At 43.8% G+C, this 14658-nt stretch overlaps 1 protein-coding gene across 2 annotated transcripts in view; it reads left to right on the top strand.

Moving 5' to 3' along the window:
* Positions 1 to 268: 268 nt before the first annotated feature.
* The window catches only part of DGKH (diacylglycerol kinase eta), a 156810-nt gene continuing 142420 nt past the window's right edge, over positions 269 to 14658 (top strand). The window contains exons 1-2 of one of the 2 annotated variants that reach the window (XM_063149365.1): positions 269 to 418; positions 6684 to 6869. In XM_063149365.1, the coding sequence (XP_063005435.1) occupies positions 362 to 418; positions 6684 to 6869 (243 nt within the window). In that variant the 5' untranslated portion in view covers positions 269 to 361. The remainder of the gene's footprint in view (positions 419 to 6683; positions 6870 to 14658) is intronic. The other variant, XM_063149366.1, reaches the window with a different exon arrangement.

Raw genomic sequence — 14658 nt, 5'->3', positions numbered from 1 at the left:
TCCGCCGGGCTTGCCGGGCGGGAGGGGGCCGGGCGTGCGGGCGGCCGGGACAGCGCGGCGGGCGGGGGGCGGCGATGATGTGAGCGGCGCGGCAGCTGCAGGCCGGCTCCCCCGGGAGCCGGGGCTGAGCCCGGTGGCCGTGGGAGGGAAAGGAGCCGGGCGGGGAGGGAGGAGGGGGCCTGGACATAGCCGGGGGAGAAAAGGGAGGAGCGGGGCCGGGGTGGGGGGAGGACGAGCGGCGCCGGGGAAGCGCTGCCAGCCGGAGCAGCGGCAGCGGCGGGAGGGAGGCGCAGCCCGGCGGACTCAGCTCCGCTGCCCGTCGGCGCTCTCCCCGCGGAGGTTGGGGACCTGCTGCGGGGTGATGGAGGAGCATGGGTACCCTTCCTATAGCGCCCGCAGCCCCGCCTGGGAGGAGCTGGTAGGTACATGCGTGCCTTGCCTTTGCACAGGCGTTTCCTACCCTTTTTCCTGCCTGTATTGTTCAGCCGGGGGGTCGGGCTATCATCCTTATCTGTGCCCTCCAGCCCCCCCTTCCCTTCTTCCGACCCCGCTCCACGCCAGAGCCCTGCCGCCGGCGCTCGTCCCCTCCCCGCGGGCAGCGGAGGGGTGGGAGCCTTTCGCCCCCGCCGTGTCTGGCCATTTGCTGACGAGCTGGTCCCTCTGGGAGACGGGGAGTTCATTGCCCTTTCTGAGTTACACTGTCCGGGTGGAAAGCCTGGGATTAGCACCGAGAGCCTTGCCTTCAACTTTGCCGAGGGGGGTGGTTTTGATGTTGACACCGTTAAACTCCTCTTAGCACAGCGAAAGCAGCGTTGGGAGGCAGCTTTCAGAAAGAGACGCACACTTTCCCCCCCTTCTTCTACTGGAGCTAGGCTGGGAATTGTTCCCATCGCAGCGGCAAAGCGAGACGGGGCTGGGGGTGCCCTGCTGTCACCCCGCCGGGTGGGGAAAGTGCGTGCCTTTGGGCAGCTAGGAAGGGAGGGGAGGGCTCAAACTGGCCAGGAGGAAAGCTGCGGTGAGGTGCCTTTGCGGTTTGTTTAAGGAACTGGAAGACCCTCCTTCCAACCAAAGGAAATCATGTCACCGGCATCCTCAGCAGGCGATAAAATCAGATTTCCCTTTTCAGGGCAGTCTGGTCCCGCTCCTGGGCTTTTCTCCATTGTGCAAACGCACACACACATCAGGCAGCGAGGGCTAAAAATAGGCTTTGGGTAGCTGCTTGGGAGATTTCAGGCTATCTAAGAGGTCAAGGCTAGGCTGCCTCTGGCCCTGAACTTGGTGAGGCAACATGAAGCATGGACCTGTGCCACTGCCAAGCTCCTCTTTAGATGGCTGTACCACGTTTTGCTAACTTGTTTTGTTGGTTCAGGTTTTACTTGTAAACTCAGTTTTAAAAGAAAACGGGGGAGACCCATTCTCTGCGTGGCTTGGTGTGTGCACCCTCAGGAAAGCAGTAGCGGAGCCCTGGAGATGAACTAAGTTCACTCCCTTCCTTGTTAGGACTTGCAGCCCTCACAAATATATTTTTACTGTGCTAATATTTGTTGTTAAGTTGAACATCCCCCTTCGCTGCCCTCTGCAGTCCTCAAGCCCCGAAACTGTTGCCGGAGATGCAGCTGTGATAGGGAAAACAGCTGTATGTGTGTTCCGGTAACATGGAGCTGAAATTGAAAGGATCAGGCAAGGGAAACCCGAGATTTTGCCTGGAGAGATGAAGACATCGCGGGAGGAAGGCAGCGAAGTCAATTCCTGCGAATGCGTTATCCTATTAAACATGACATTTAAATTGCTGCCGTCATCCAAAACTCAGCTGAAACTCAGGAGGCAGATGGATTGCAGCCCCTCTCCGCTTGGAAATGCGGAGTCCTGGCTGAAGCATCCAAGCCCGTTTCCTTCTGTGTGCATGGCTTAGATAAACAAGGAGCACATTTTTTTTTTTTTCTCCATTTCCCCCTCCCCCAGTAAGGGCCAGGATTTGGGTCATGTTTATCATTTCATTGCTGCATTTGTTAAAGAGTACATCCATGAATGCAGTTTTAAGGTTAACCACTGCACCGATTTCCTTTACAAGACTCTAATTTCAGCTAATCCACTCAATCCTTTACCTGGTAACCTGCTGGTAAAATACATGGTCTTTGTGGCAAGAGCCACATTGTTCTTTCCATCTGCTCATAAGCAGGCTTTTTATGATAATGGGACCAAAGGGAGATCCAGGTGAAGACCTGAATGATGAAAGGGAAAACATAGTATACTCTCTCCCCTGCTCTTAAAACGTGAAACAAAGAGTAGTAAGATAGGGAAAACTATTTTTTGCAGGTTTTGAATCTGTGCAAGTTAATAACCTATGCAAATTTCTGATTATTGGGAAATGCTCTTCCTATAGCTATTCTGAGAAATAAGTTATGGACTTTAAATGAAGCGAGAAGTCCTTTTGCCAGTCAGGGTTGGACTTGTCTGTGTACTACTTCAAATTTCTATAAAGACCTTTTCTTAACTCACACCACACTTTTTAATGGAAAAGCTCTTCCTGAATCCAGTAAGAGTTGTGTAAGATCCCATGATGGAACTAAGCAAACGTGACTTAAAATGTAAGGCACACCCCGCATTCTTGCAAAGGGGGTTTGGTGGCATTGTAGTAAAAATGTGCAGAACACATGACTCACAAAGCTCTGGACACAATTTTCATATTTTATATAAGACCTGAGTCTTGGCTTTACCTTACTTTTGAAATGCATATATAAGTTCTAACACATTCACAAAGCATCTGTTTACTTTTATTACCTGCTGTGGTTTGGACCTTTTTATTTTGAAGCATACAACACAGTTCAGTAGTTTCCTTAATTTTGTAGCCTACAGGTTACAGAATTCCCTTGGCTAACCCCAAACCAGCCACAAGTGATGCAGTTACTTTCTTTAACAGTGGTATGGATACATGTTGTTATATTTTGGCTTCCTCTTTGCTAAGTAAGGAAGTCAAGAAAGAATAGTATCACTAATTTGATCTGCAGAGGGAGTTCAGACAGGCAAGTCTGAAATAAACTTGTTCAGAGCAGGAAGCCCAGTCAAAAACCATAGCTATCACTAACCACCAAAATTAGGAAGCATTCAATAAAATCTTTTAAACAAGGTGAATAATGAATTGTTAACCTGACACACTATTGATTCAAATTCCCTCAGAAAAGCTTTCTGAGATGAAGAATAGAAAAGCATTACGCTTTAGTTTATAGATGCCAAACTGACTTGGAAAAAAAGAATGTGAAAATGCTTGTTACAAAGAGAATGAGTTTTAGGGCTGAAATCAAATACTGCAGTAATTTGTATTATAAACTATAATCTTCAGTGCAGCTAGAGTGCAATGTGTACTTAGATTTTTTTCTATATTGCATATGCATTTTAGTGACACATGTCCTATTGGGACTCAATGTGGTTGAGTCAAAATGTTCTCACAGTGTATATGTGTATATTAAATGTATACAATATCACAGTGTAAATATGTATGTATTGCATAAAGGGCAGTTTATCAGCTGATATTAATTGCCATAGCACAAATGATGTCAGCAGAGCTGGTTTTTGTTGTTTGAGTATCTTTCTTTAAATGCCAACCTTTATGCTTTTTTACTCCCTTGCTTCAGTTAGGAAATTTAAGGTCATTGCTAAGAAGTGTGAAACTGTTAAGTGAAAGACAGAGCACGTGTAAATACTGTATGCGTTTTTAATGGCTGCATAGAGTCCCACGTTGTTCAAGAGCCCAACTTGCAGAAGTCCAGTGGTACCATTTGTGCCAGAGTATTTGTAGCTGTGGTCACTGGGCTGAAAGGTGCTATCCAATATTTCACATATTGAGTCTGACATGGACCACCTGGGAGAAAGCCAGCTGTGACACGAAGGGATAGAAGTCAAGTTGCAAATCCTTTTTGAGGTGAACTTCATTGCCACCTTAGGCAGCTTTATCTGGGTAAAGGCTGGAACTGGACCCTGATTATCTATTAATACCTTTGAAAAGAAGAACAAGTGGAAATAGTGATATCTTTAGAACTGTCTTTGTGCCTCGGCAACATATATATTTGTAGAAAAAAATTTCTATGCTAACATGAGTAACTTTTGTATTTTCAACAATGCTTAACACTTGGTTTCTCATTTTGGAGAACTCTGTATGCATTAAACAACTGGAGACGTTAGAGCCTGTAACTTCACAGAGTCCATTATGTGCTTCACAGAAACCATGTTCTCATATTCTTGTTGAACTATTCTTGTGGGACATTTCCTATAATTTGCAGACTTATGTTATTGCTACTAAAATCTTCACATTAAGTAACCTGAGAGAACATTCCTGGTACTTTTCATTTCTTTCATAGCACTCTGAAGTTCACCAAGACATGATGAAAGAGACTTGCTTGGAAGTGAAAGGCTAATGCTTTCTTTCCTGGTAACCACACTTCTGTGTTTGGATAGTCAGGAGTGAGGAAGAGCACACTGAGGTAGCCCAGGTGAAGATGCATGGTGCCCTCTGCATGGTGCAGCTACTAGTGCTCATAGTTAAGTTCTGAAAATGAACAGAAGTTGAAGACTTGTATTTATTCTTACAGTAACTACTATTGTTCAGCCAGCACTATTTAATTCAGTTGAATTAAATGTAGCCAGTATTCTTTGTGTTCTGTCAGCACCCAGGGTTTCTCAAATCAGTTACTATTATGTGCAATATGTTAGGAAAATATATCTTGTAGTCACCTTGCAATATTCAAGTGACATTTACCTTCAAAAGAATTAAGGAATTGCGGTGAGACATGTTCTGGCATAATCTGCTATTCCTGAAATTCAGATAGTGAAGAGGAAGAAAGGAGGGTGGAAAGACACAGTGTCCATAAACATTGCTTTTACTATCTTTCTTCCTAGCTGTGCCCTAAACTTACCTACTGAGAGCAATGCATACTTGCACCTGGTCAAGTTTGATCCCATGTTTTGAAAAAATGGAGAACTCCTTCTCAGGTGAAGAGTGAGATAAAACAGAATTAGTCCTTATTTTCACAGTCATTTTGAGATGAGGTATCAATGATAGGATTTAGGCCTTATTAATATTTTGATAGAATGTGTAGGTAAATTGATCAAAATGCCTTTAAAATAGAACTTCTGAATCCTTAAAATAGATATTTTGAATTTTTAAATGTTACTCTTATTATTTTTTAAAAGATAACCTCCAGAATTGGTCCTGTGTGGAGGTGGGTAGTAGAATTGTATTTGAAGTATCTGCTGCAGTAACACAGAACTAAGGCACAAGAATTCCAAGGCTTCATGAAAATTAGAAATATTAGAAATAAAAAAGCCAATAAAAGAAATGGGCTGGACTATAAAAACTCTGGACTATTTGAAATTCAGACTGTGGCAAGGTGTCTGCAGTGTAGAATAGGTTGTACAGTTGTTTACTTTTCCTCATTAAATGCTTTGTATTTAGGTACTGCGGCATTATATTAGCATGTTAAGAGATGTTCGTTCCCTTTCTGGAAATATAAATAGAGTTGTGGGAATATAGAAGCCACAAGCATTGATTGCTTTCTTATGCTTAATCCGGCCCATGCAGCTAGGATTTGTGTGTTTTATTTAGTATTGCTGTGATTTAAACACTTATTTTGAACACTGACTACATACAAGCCACAATAATTTCAAAGTCCCACAATTCAGAACATGTGGTGACATTTCGAGATTGTGCGAGATGCCAGATCTGAGATGAAAAAGGAAAACTGACCCTTTCTTTCCCCAGAAGTAAGGGCTGCTCTTTCACAAAGACAAAAATGAACAGAATAACAAGAAAATTAAGCTATTATGAGAAAATCACTGGAAAGCAATAGATGCATTTACTAAAACTGTCCAAGACTTTGGCGCTGATGGATAGTTACCACGGGCTTGACCGGCTGGAGGAATAGCGTACAGATAAGGAGCCCATCGCATCAGATGCAGTCCGTCCAAGTCCCGAAGAGACATCCTGCGCTCCCAGGGGAGAGCGGCACAGCCCTCGGCCGGCACGGGGCAAGGGCTTGGCATAGCACCCGCCCGCTTTCGCCCTGCTTGCGCTGGGAACTCGGCATCGCCGCCCTCCGAGTGTCCCCGGGCGGCACAGCGCGCACGGGGGAGCCCGGCGGGGCGGGCGGTGCTCGCTCCGGTGCCGGGCCCACCTCCCGGCCAGCCGGGACACTCCAGGACACCCGGGCAGGTGCGGGGCGCCGGGCGCCCTTTCCGCTCCCCGTCGCTTGTTTCTCCGGCCGGCCTGGCCCCGGCGCTCACCTGCGGGCGGGCACCCTCCTGCCGGGGGCGGCCCGCCCGGCACCGGCGCCCCCTGCAGCCGGCGGCCGCCCCGGGCCCCTCCCGGTCGGCAGGGGCGCAGGAGGCCGGGCCCGTCCGCCCAGCTCCGCCCGCCGGCGGGTGGCCGTGCCCCGGTCGCGAGGAGCGGGCGGGGGCGGGCGGCGCGGCCCGCGGCCGCTGCCTGTGGGAGGGGGCGGCGGAAGATGGCGGCCGGGCGGGCGGCCCCGCTCCGCTCCGCTCCGCCAGAGCCGCGGCCGCCACCGCCCCCGTCCCGCCCTCCCGCACCGCCTCTTTCCCCACCCTCCCGCGCCGCCTCCTCCTCCTCCCCGGGGAGGGGAGCGGCAGCGGCTGCCCTGGCTGAGCCGGGCTCGTGTGCTTTCTCTCGGTAGGAGTCCGGGAAGATGGCCGGGGCCGAGTCGGGGATGAGCGGCGCCGGGATCCCGCTGCAGCCCCAGCCTCAAGCCCCGGCGGCGGCGGCGGGGCCGGCGGACGAGTCGTCGGACAGCGAAGGGGAGCATGAGGGCCCCCAGAAACTCATCCGGAAAGTGTCCACCTCGGGCCAGATCCGCAGCAAGGTAAGGCGGGCAGGAGCCGGCCAGCCCCGCCGCCTTCACGGCCGGTTCCTCCATCCCCATCCCCAAGCGGGGCTAACCCGGAGCTGGGGACGGCCGCTGCATCCCGCCCGCATCCCCGGGAGCGGCGGCGGGGGGTTGGGGGGGGAGGTTTGTGAGACAACCGTGCCTCTTCCTTCCTTTCCTCTCCCCTCCTCCCCGTCCAGCTGTTGCGTCCACATCTGTCCCCGGCTGGCAGGAAGAGCCCCCCGGGGCTGCGGCGCTCCGCTTGGCCGGAGGGGAAGCTGCCTGCCCCGGCAGCCGCCCTGCCCTGCCGGGCGTCCTGGGTGTGGGGGAAGCGGCGGGCTGCCTCCCTCCCTCCCTCCTTCCCTCCGGCTCCTCTTCCTCGGCGGCGGGCACCGCTGCCGCGGGGATCCCGCCCTGCCACCCTGCGGCGCGGGTGGGCTGGCTCAGCGAGCCCTTCCTCGCCACTTTCCATACCCGCCGCCCACCCGTTTTACTTCACCGCCGGTCCCGGGGACCGCTGCCGTGCGCCACGCCAGAGCGGCGGGCACCGAGCCCGCGGTGGCACGTCGGGCTCCTCTTCGGGAGTGCCGCCAAGGAGGGAAAGGCGGCTTCCACTTTGAAAGGCACCTCGCGGAAAGAGAAGTAAACTTCTATACATCCTCGCTCGTGGCACTGGATGCGTAAAGCAGCTGTCAAAATTTTAGGTTAATGCAATTTTTTTGGCTGCCTCGGGCTGCCGAAGTTGTCCCGGTGGAATTAACTTTTTTCATGGATGGTGTGTTTGTTTAGTTTTTCCCCCCCCCCCTTGTAAAATCAACAAGCAGGCATTTGAAAGCATAAACATAATGAAACAGACTTGCTGTGTAGAACTTTCTACAAAGCGTGGTCCATAGTCAGTGTTGGGGTCTGCACAAACCCACCTTGGGGAGAGCTTATTGATGCAGTGACATGAAGATCAGGGCTTTTCTTGAAGAGTGTGTTTTGAGGGGCAAAGTGACTCCATGCAGGCCTGAACTGATCACACTTAGGGTTTGATTTCTACACAGTAGGTCATGTGGTGGTGTTTCCTCTACAGAGCACCCATTAAAGTTAGTAGTTAGTGAAGTCCTGTCCGGTTGGTGCTTTCTTCCCTTGGGCTTTTGCTCCATGCACTACGTGCAAAAGGCAGCCACCTTTAAACAGTGATTGTTAAACAGTAATGTTACTCTGTTATTTGAGGTGGAAAGCAGTTTTTTTCCTGAAAGCTTCTAAACAAGATGTGTCATTCCATTTTGTTGCTAAATGTTAATTTTGCATTTACAACGTTAGGCCTGGCTGAAAGGTTACTATAGTAAATAATATACAACTGTTGCATTGTGTTGGAAACGTAGTTCTACACAAACTTTCAGCTTTAACACCCTTTTGTGTCTTCAGGACGTTTTAAAAGAGCACGACGCCTTTATTAGCTGTAGTGGTGTTAAGTGCATTTGAGTGTTTGCTCTCAAAGAGGTTGATACTTGCATAAGGAAAACGTGCCTATTGTGAATGTTGTCGATACAGGTTGGTGAGAGTGAGGTCCCAGTCAATTCTTGCCAACTGTTACAGATGGGTGGGATATTCTGTGTCTGAAGGTTGTGAATGAATGCTGAACTGGGATCGCCTGAAGATCTAAGACAGCTCTGCAAGTCTTGCTTTGCTTATCTTAGCTTGAGTCCCAGTTCTATTTCTGTGAATCAGATATATATATAGGAAAAACTGACTGCTGACATAATTGGAGTTAAAATGTTGCTTTACTGGTTGCAACTTACAATAATATGCAACTCCACATATAAACATCTTCCTTTCAATTTAATTAAAAGTGATATATCATTGTTAAAGATGAGACCCATGTTAAATAATTCAGTAGCACTTTATTTTATAACTCACAATGCATTATTTAAAAAGTAGCTATATTTAGACAGACAACTCCCATTTAGTTTAAGGGTGTTGTATGTTTGCTGTTGTAGTAGTTGGTGATCAGTGGTTACATGAAACCACTAGAGCAAGGAACATCAGGGAGCTGCTCTTTTACCCAGCTAGTCCCTTTCATTCAAATTAGATTTGTTAAGCTTCACTTACTTGGTGGATGTGTTTGTAAGCTAAGGTTTTAATTAAATGGATTGGGTTTGTCTTACATCTAAGAATAGACTTTTGAAAGAACCCAAAGCATGTATATTACATTTATCATTGATGCTCGTGGGCCATTTAGGACTGTGCTATTTTTCTCCAGAGGTTGCTTATTTACTTACTTGAAGCATTTCAGCGACGTGGTATCGATTCCTTAGCTCAGAACTATACCCAAAAGTCTCTGCTGGTAATTGTTTTTGTTTTACTTAAGGAAGATGTTATTTTTAGATGTTTTGGTACAGTTGATCATTTGTGAAAGCTACCATATGGTGATACTTTGCAGACAGAATCACTCAGGAGTGGATTTTTTTTAATGTGTGTATAACAAAATTTAGGAAATATACGTACAAGAACAAACCCCTTTCACTAGCACAAACAGAAGCCTAAAAACTTCTAACATCTGTAGTTCTCAAAGGCAGTTTTTACTCTTTGCTCTTTTCTTCCTAAATAAAACCAATTAATTATGTAACTGAGGGCAGGGGGTGAATAAGAGAATGAGAAGATGAAAAGCAAGAGTAATCTATTGGCAGATGTAATTACACCAAAGTTTATTGCTTGTTTGTGATATGCTAATGATTGATTCACAGTTCTATTTAGAAGACTATTGTCCAGTTTTGCCATAGCTTACCCTCACTGGATAGCAACTTCCTTGGCAAGCTGTTAGCTTGATTTCAGTGGAACTGCTTTTACAGTCAGTTGCTAAGAAAAACAGATTGGTGATGTGGCTGAACATCATTGTAACTTCTGTTACGGATGCAATTTTAGCTTATGCATATCTATCTCTTAAATTTTAACAATACTTTAAAGCATATCTGTGTCAAAATGTGGCCATTATTAATTACCTCAAACAGAAAACTTGAAGATCAACATGTGTTTGTGTCTGCCAACTTGAGGAGGAGGGAACAAGTAGTGGTGTAAAGGACTAAAGGACGATTCTTTAGGCCAACATGTTGTTTGTCACTAGGAGCTGATTGCTAAAGCCCCATACTTGGCTGTAGAGTTACACTGTAGCAGTAGGTACCTTTAGGGAAATCAGGACCAAAACTGATTAGGATTTCTGTGAGATTAAAGCCAGTATCTTTAAATGTCATCCTGGAAGCTTTTGCATCTGGGGAGTTTGTATGTGTTCCATGGAGGAAACACTAGTCAATAAATAGGTGACAGGTACCTTGTGAAGTTTGAGCATGTTTAAGCCAAAATCCCTAATGGAAGCAGCTTTTGGTTTCGTAATGTCTACTTATCCTTCCCCCCATTTTGAATGACCTGAATATTTAGCTCATAAAACATGGCTTGGTAAAAAAACCAACAAAACCAACAAACATTTTAAGAATATACATTTTGGATTTTTGATAACTTTGGAAAACTGTAGTCAGACAGTTTGGAAGTAGTATATATGATGATGCTGGGTTACAAGCAGGGTTACATTGGAGATTGAAGTAATGGAAAGTTCTCCATGTGTGTGTTAAATTTGGCTTCTTCATTTTTAAGATGTTGGTTAAGACAGGCAGAGTCAGTGCCTTCCTTAAACAGATGACTTCAGTTCTTGGGGCTACAGCCTGAAAACTGCCTGTCATCAGCTGGCTTCTAGTTGCTTTAAAGCTAATTGCTGTAGTGCAAAGCACATTCTTTAAAAAGATGGCCTTTTTTCTGTTCTTTATAGCAGAAATGTGTCGAGAAGGGGAAATTCAAATTAGAGCTCACACTTTTTCTCTTTGAATTCTCCTCACCTTGAGGATCAGCAGAAAATTAATAAATGAAAAGATCCCTGGATACTTGGAAGTATAGTTGTTAGATGAGCACAGTTACAGCTCCCACTCTTGTCTTGAGTACTCTATAAAAAACTGCATATGAAGAGTAGCACTTTTATCACTGACCTAGCTTTCTATTTTAATGGCTCCACATCCAGTTAATGCAAAACCTCTGTTGGATATGTGGTTTGCTCTCAAATCTGCATTAAGTTTCTGGCCTGTGTTTATTTTTGCATGAAGCAGACATTCTGGAGCAGAAAGTACAATTCAGGAAATGCAAGAAAATGTGGTGTATTGAGTAAGATAAATGCACTTGTAAGGTATGTGGGATAAAGCTTTCTTCCTCTCCTTCACCCCTAGTGGTTTTTGTTAGTAATGAAATTGCTGTAACATGGCAGATACTGTAAAGCAAGACTGTGTTATAATTAGTGGAGATAGTACAGTGTTGTTTAGTTAAATGGCAAGAGTTGTTACTTGAATTTTCTTATCTGAGTTATTAACATATATTTTTTTGAGATCTTAAATCATTATGGAGTAATAAAAGTAAATTAATTAAATTCACCAACGTGGTTTTATTTGCCTTCACACCATCCATTTAGGAACTGAGCCTTCAAAAAGTTTCTAACCTTTTCCATATGGTGACATTTGACAGTGCCAAGTCCCAGCAGTCTCTTCCTGTTTGTTTCTGGTATACATTTCTCTCAGTTTACCCTAGCTTGTTAATTCACCTAAATGTAAAGTGCTGTGTGTGATACCAGTGTTCAAATGCACAAGCATCGTTCTTTGCAATGTGATCTGTTTTTCCTTGTTGTAATGGTTCCCAATTTACTCAACTAAGTAGTGGTTCATTCCTTTCTGGTTAAGGAAACACGATTTTTTTAATGCACCAGAAGTTCTCAGGAAAATGCCATGGTAGCAAAGTTTACCCCAGTGGAAATCCTTTATATACATTAGGATTGTGTGACTCTGCGCAGCTTCAAAATGCACTTTGCAAACTTCAAAATGTAGTTTGCAATGTACTCTGCAACTGCAGTGATATGAATAGTGTCACTAGCGAGGAAGTGCACAGCAATCGTCCTCAAGTTCTTGGCACCTGGTAGTGTTCACAGAACAGACTGAAGGGTGCTACAGGATATCTGTCTTCAGTCTTCGTATTTTCCATTATTTTCATTCTGCCATTAAATTTATGTACTGTATATCCATCTTTAGTAAAATATCTCAGCAATTTTTTTTCCCCACAACTGTTGTAAAATCTGGCAAATTTGTTTCTCTCACCACATCCTGGGGTCTTAAACCTATTTTTAAAGTGAAATATTCATTAGTATGTATTCCTGATATGTGCAACACACATATGTATTCACAGGGCAATATATTTAAGTTTTGATATGGATATATATATATATATATACACACATTATTCTGTTCTGGAGTATGCCTGGACAAAGCAAACCAGTTTCTGTCATTAAATACTGTGCAATATTTGTTGCTTCTCATAATTGCTGTGTGTCTACATAAGCTTTCAAAATAGAGTCCATTAAAGGAAATTTTCAGGCAAAGACATGATAGTTTGGGGAAGTTAAAAATGACTGAACATACTATGTAGAAGTAGGCAGGGTTAGAATGGAAAGAGTTACACTATTTAAGGCACAGTGGTCATTACCACTCCAGATTCTGACATATGTTTGTATAAAACTGAAATGAAATCTGCTAAGGCATTTTAGTGATGCATACATTGGCAATGCTTAAATTGCTGGCCAAGTACAAGAAAGGAGGAGCTTGTAACATTTTACAGTAGGTATTTGCAAGCAGGTCTTCAAAGAATGTTGCTTTTGTGGGGTATTTTGGTGTTTGTTTCTGTGGTGTGGTTTTATTTGGTTTTTTGTTTTGTTTTTTGTTTTTTTTTTTTTTTTTTTTTTTTTTCCTGGAATCTTTAAAGTATTAATGTTATTTTGTACTGTGAGATAACATGAATTACCCTTTTTTTCCTCCCACCCGTTCGGTGAACTGTGAAGGTGGAAAAAAGATAATCACACTTTTATCTTTAATACAAGATTTTGATTATTTTCTGCTTTGTTCTAAGGAACTGAAGAATGCTTTTCTGTGAAAAAGATTGGGTGAAACACTTTGAGTTTATTTTGTACTTTAAGGAGAATTTCTGTTTTTTAAGAAGCAAAAAAAGAAACTTATTGAAGAATAAATGATAACTGGGAATCCCTTTCAGAGATGCCTTATCTTGTGGACTTCATGTGCAGAGTCCTGGAGACACAGAGCAGCCATGCCAGAGCTCAAGAAAGGACTATTCTATAGCTGGGTCTTTATCCATGTAAGGCTATATAGATCATTTGCAAACATCTTGAATTGTTTCCAGCAGCTACGTCAGAATGCAGGATGCAACACTGTTGTATGACTGCTGTATGACTACTGGATGACTAGCTGGACTAGCCAAATTACTTTGGATGTCTAGAGCAGAATACCTAGAATTACAGTGGTTTTGTATTTGAAGTAGTGATTAAAAGAGAAGTCTGTTTGGCTATCACAAAGCCTTTTTCTGGAGGGAACTGTTGAAATTCTCTTGACTAGCTGAAGACAATAAAAGGCAGCTTAGACTAATGTTCTTGCTCTGGAACACTCCAAAAGGCTATATATATTTCTTTTAAAACAATGTTCTTCTCATTTTCTTTGAATTCTGACCAGCCATGCTTCTGGTAAGGGATCTATATATATATTTTGTAGAACTCAAAATCTTAGCAAAGCAAGAAGGTAATGTGTGGATTCATTGATGCTTAGAATATGGAGTTTTGGGTATAAAAGAATGCTCTGTAGTCATGCTGTTTTGGCTGTTTTCCTCTGACAGGGATAATTAAGACATAGTTTGATGTCTTGTGAGAGCACTTCAGTAGCTTACTTGCAAGGGAACCACAAGACCAGTATTTTGTTCTGGTTGGCCATTACATTTTTGAGATTTTTTTATTATTTGTAAAGTAGGGGGAAATGATGCCAATGATTGCTTGAAGTTGTTGACAGCATGGCTAGTTTTGTTTGGTGTTTTTGTTTGGTCTGATACATTGGTATCTGAAATTTGCCTTTATTAAGAGAGAGAGCTCTTTCTTTCACCTTTGCATTTGCTGCCTTTTTACATTGCTGTTCTATCATTTCCCCTCTGGCCGTGAAAAAATCAGTTGCATTTTCCAAAATCTTCTTTTAAAAACCTGAGAACAGGGCACTAAATACATGCAGTGACCATAGCTGTATAATACTAAATTCAAGACATGATTCTTAATTTGTTAGCAATGGCACAAAAAAAAAAAAAAAAGTCTGGCTTGGGGACATCCATGAATTATATTCTTTATATCATACTGAAAAGAAGTGTCATTCTTTCTTAATGTAAACACTGCATTTATCACTGCAAACAAGCTTAATGCTGACTCCAAATAAATATTGCATTGATATGGTAAAAATAAGACCACCACATTAGATGCTATTTAAAATGAATTAAGAGATTTGTTCTAGTACAGCATTTGTGCACATATTGAAACACTTCAGTCACCCTGTACAGTTCTATGTGACTAATTACTTCTTAAAGTTAATCTGGTGCTTAAGTGCTCGTCAGATGTGGGTCATAAAAATTTTGTATATAAAGTCAGATCACAGTTGACTTTAAAAACTTTTACCATGTAGGAATTATCATGATATATTGCACAATTAAGAAGAAAGTAAAAAAATATTTTTCTAGCTAAGTTTTTTGTTTGAATAGTATCCTGTTTAGGAGTATTTCACCACGTAGATATTGAAAGCACATTAACAAAACCTGAGCTTGTACTCTTGGGAGAGTTAGCATTATTGTAATGAATTCAGCAAGCTTTTACATTTCATGAGAATTTATTTGTTTATTA

Source organism: Melospiza melodia, chromosome 2 (genome assembly GCF_035770615.1).
Source record: "Melospiza melodia melodia isolate bMelMel2 chromosome 2, bMelMel2.pri, whole genome shotgun sequence".
Lineage (NCBI taxonomy): Eukaryota > Metazoa > Chordata > Aves > Passeriformes > Passerellidae > Melospiza > Melospiza melodia.
Note: the sequence above shows the minus strand (reverse complement) of the source record. Positions and strands in the feature narration are given on the sequence as shown.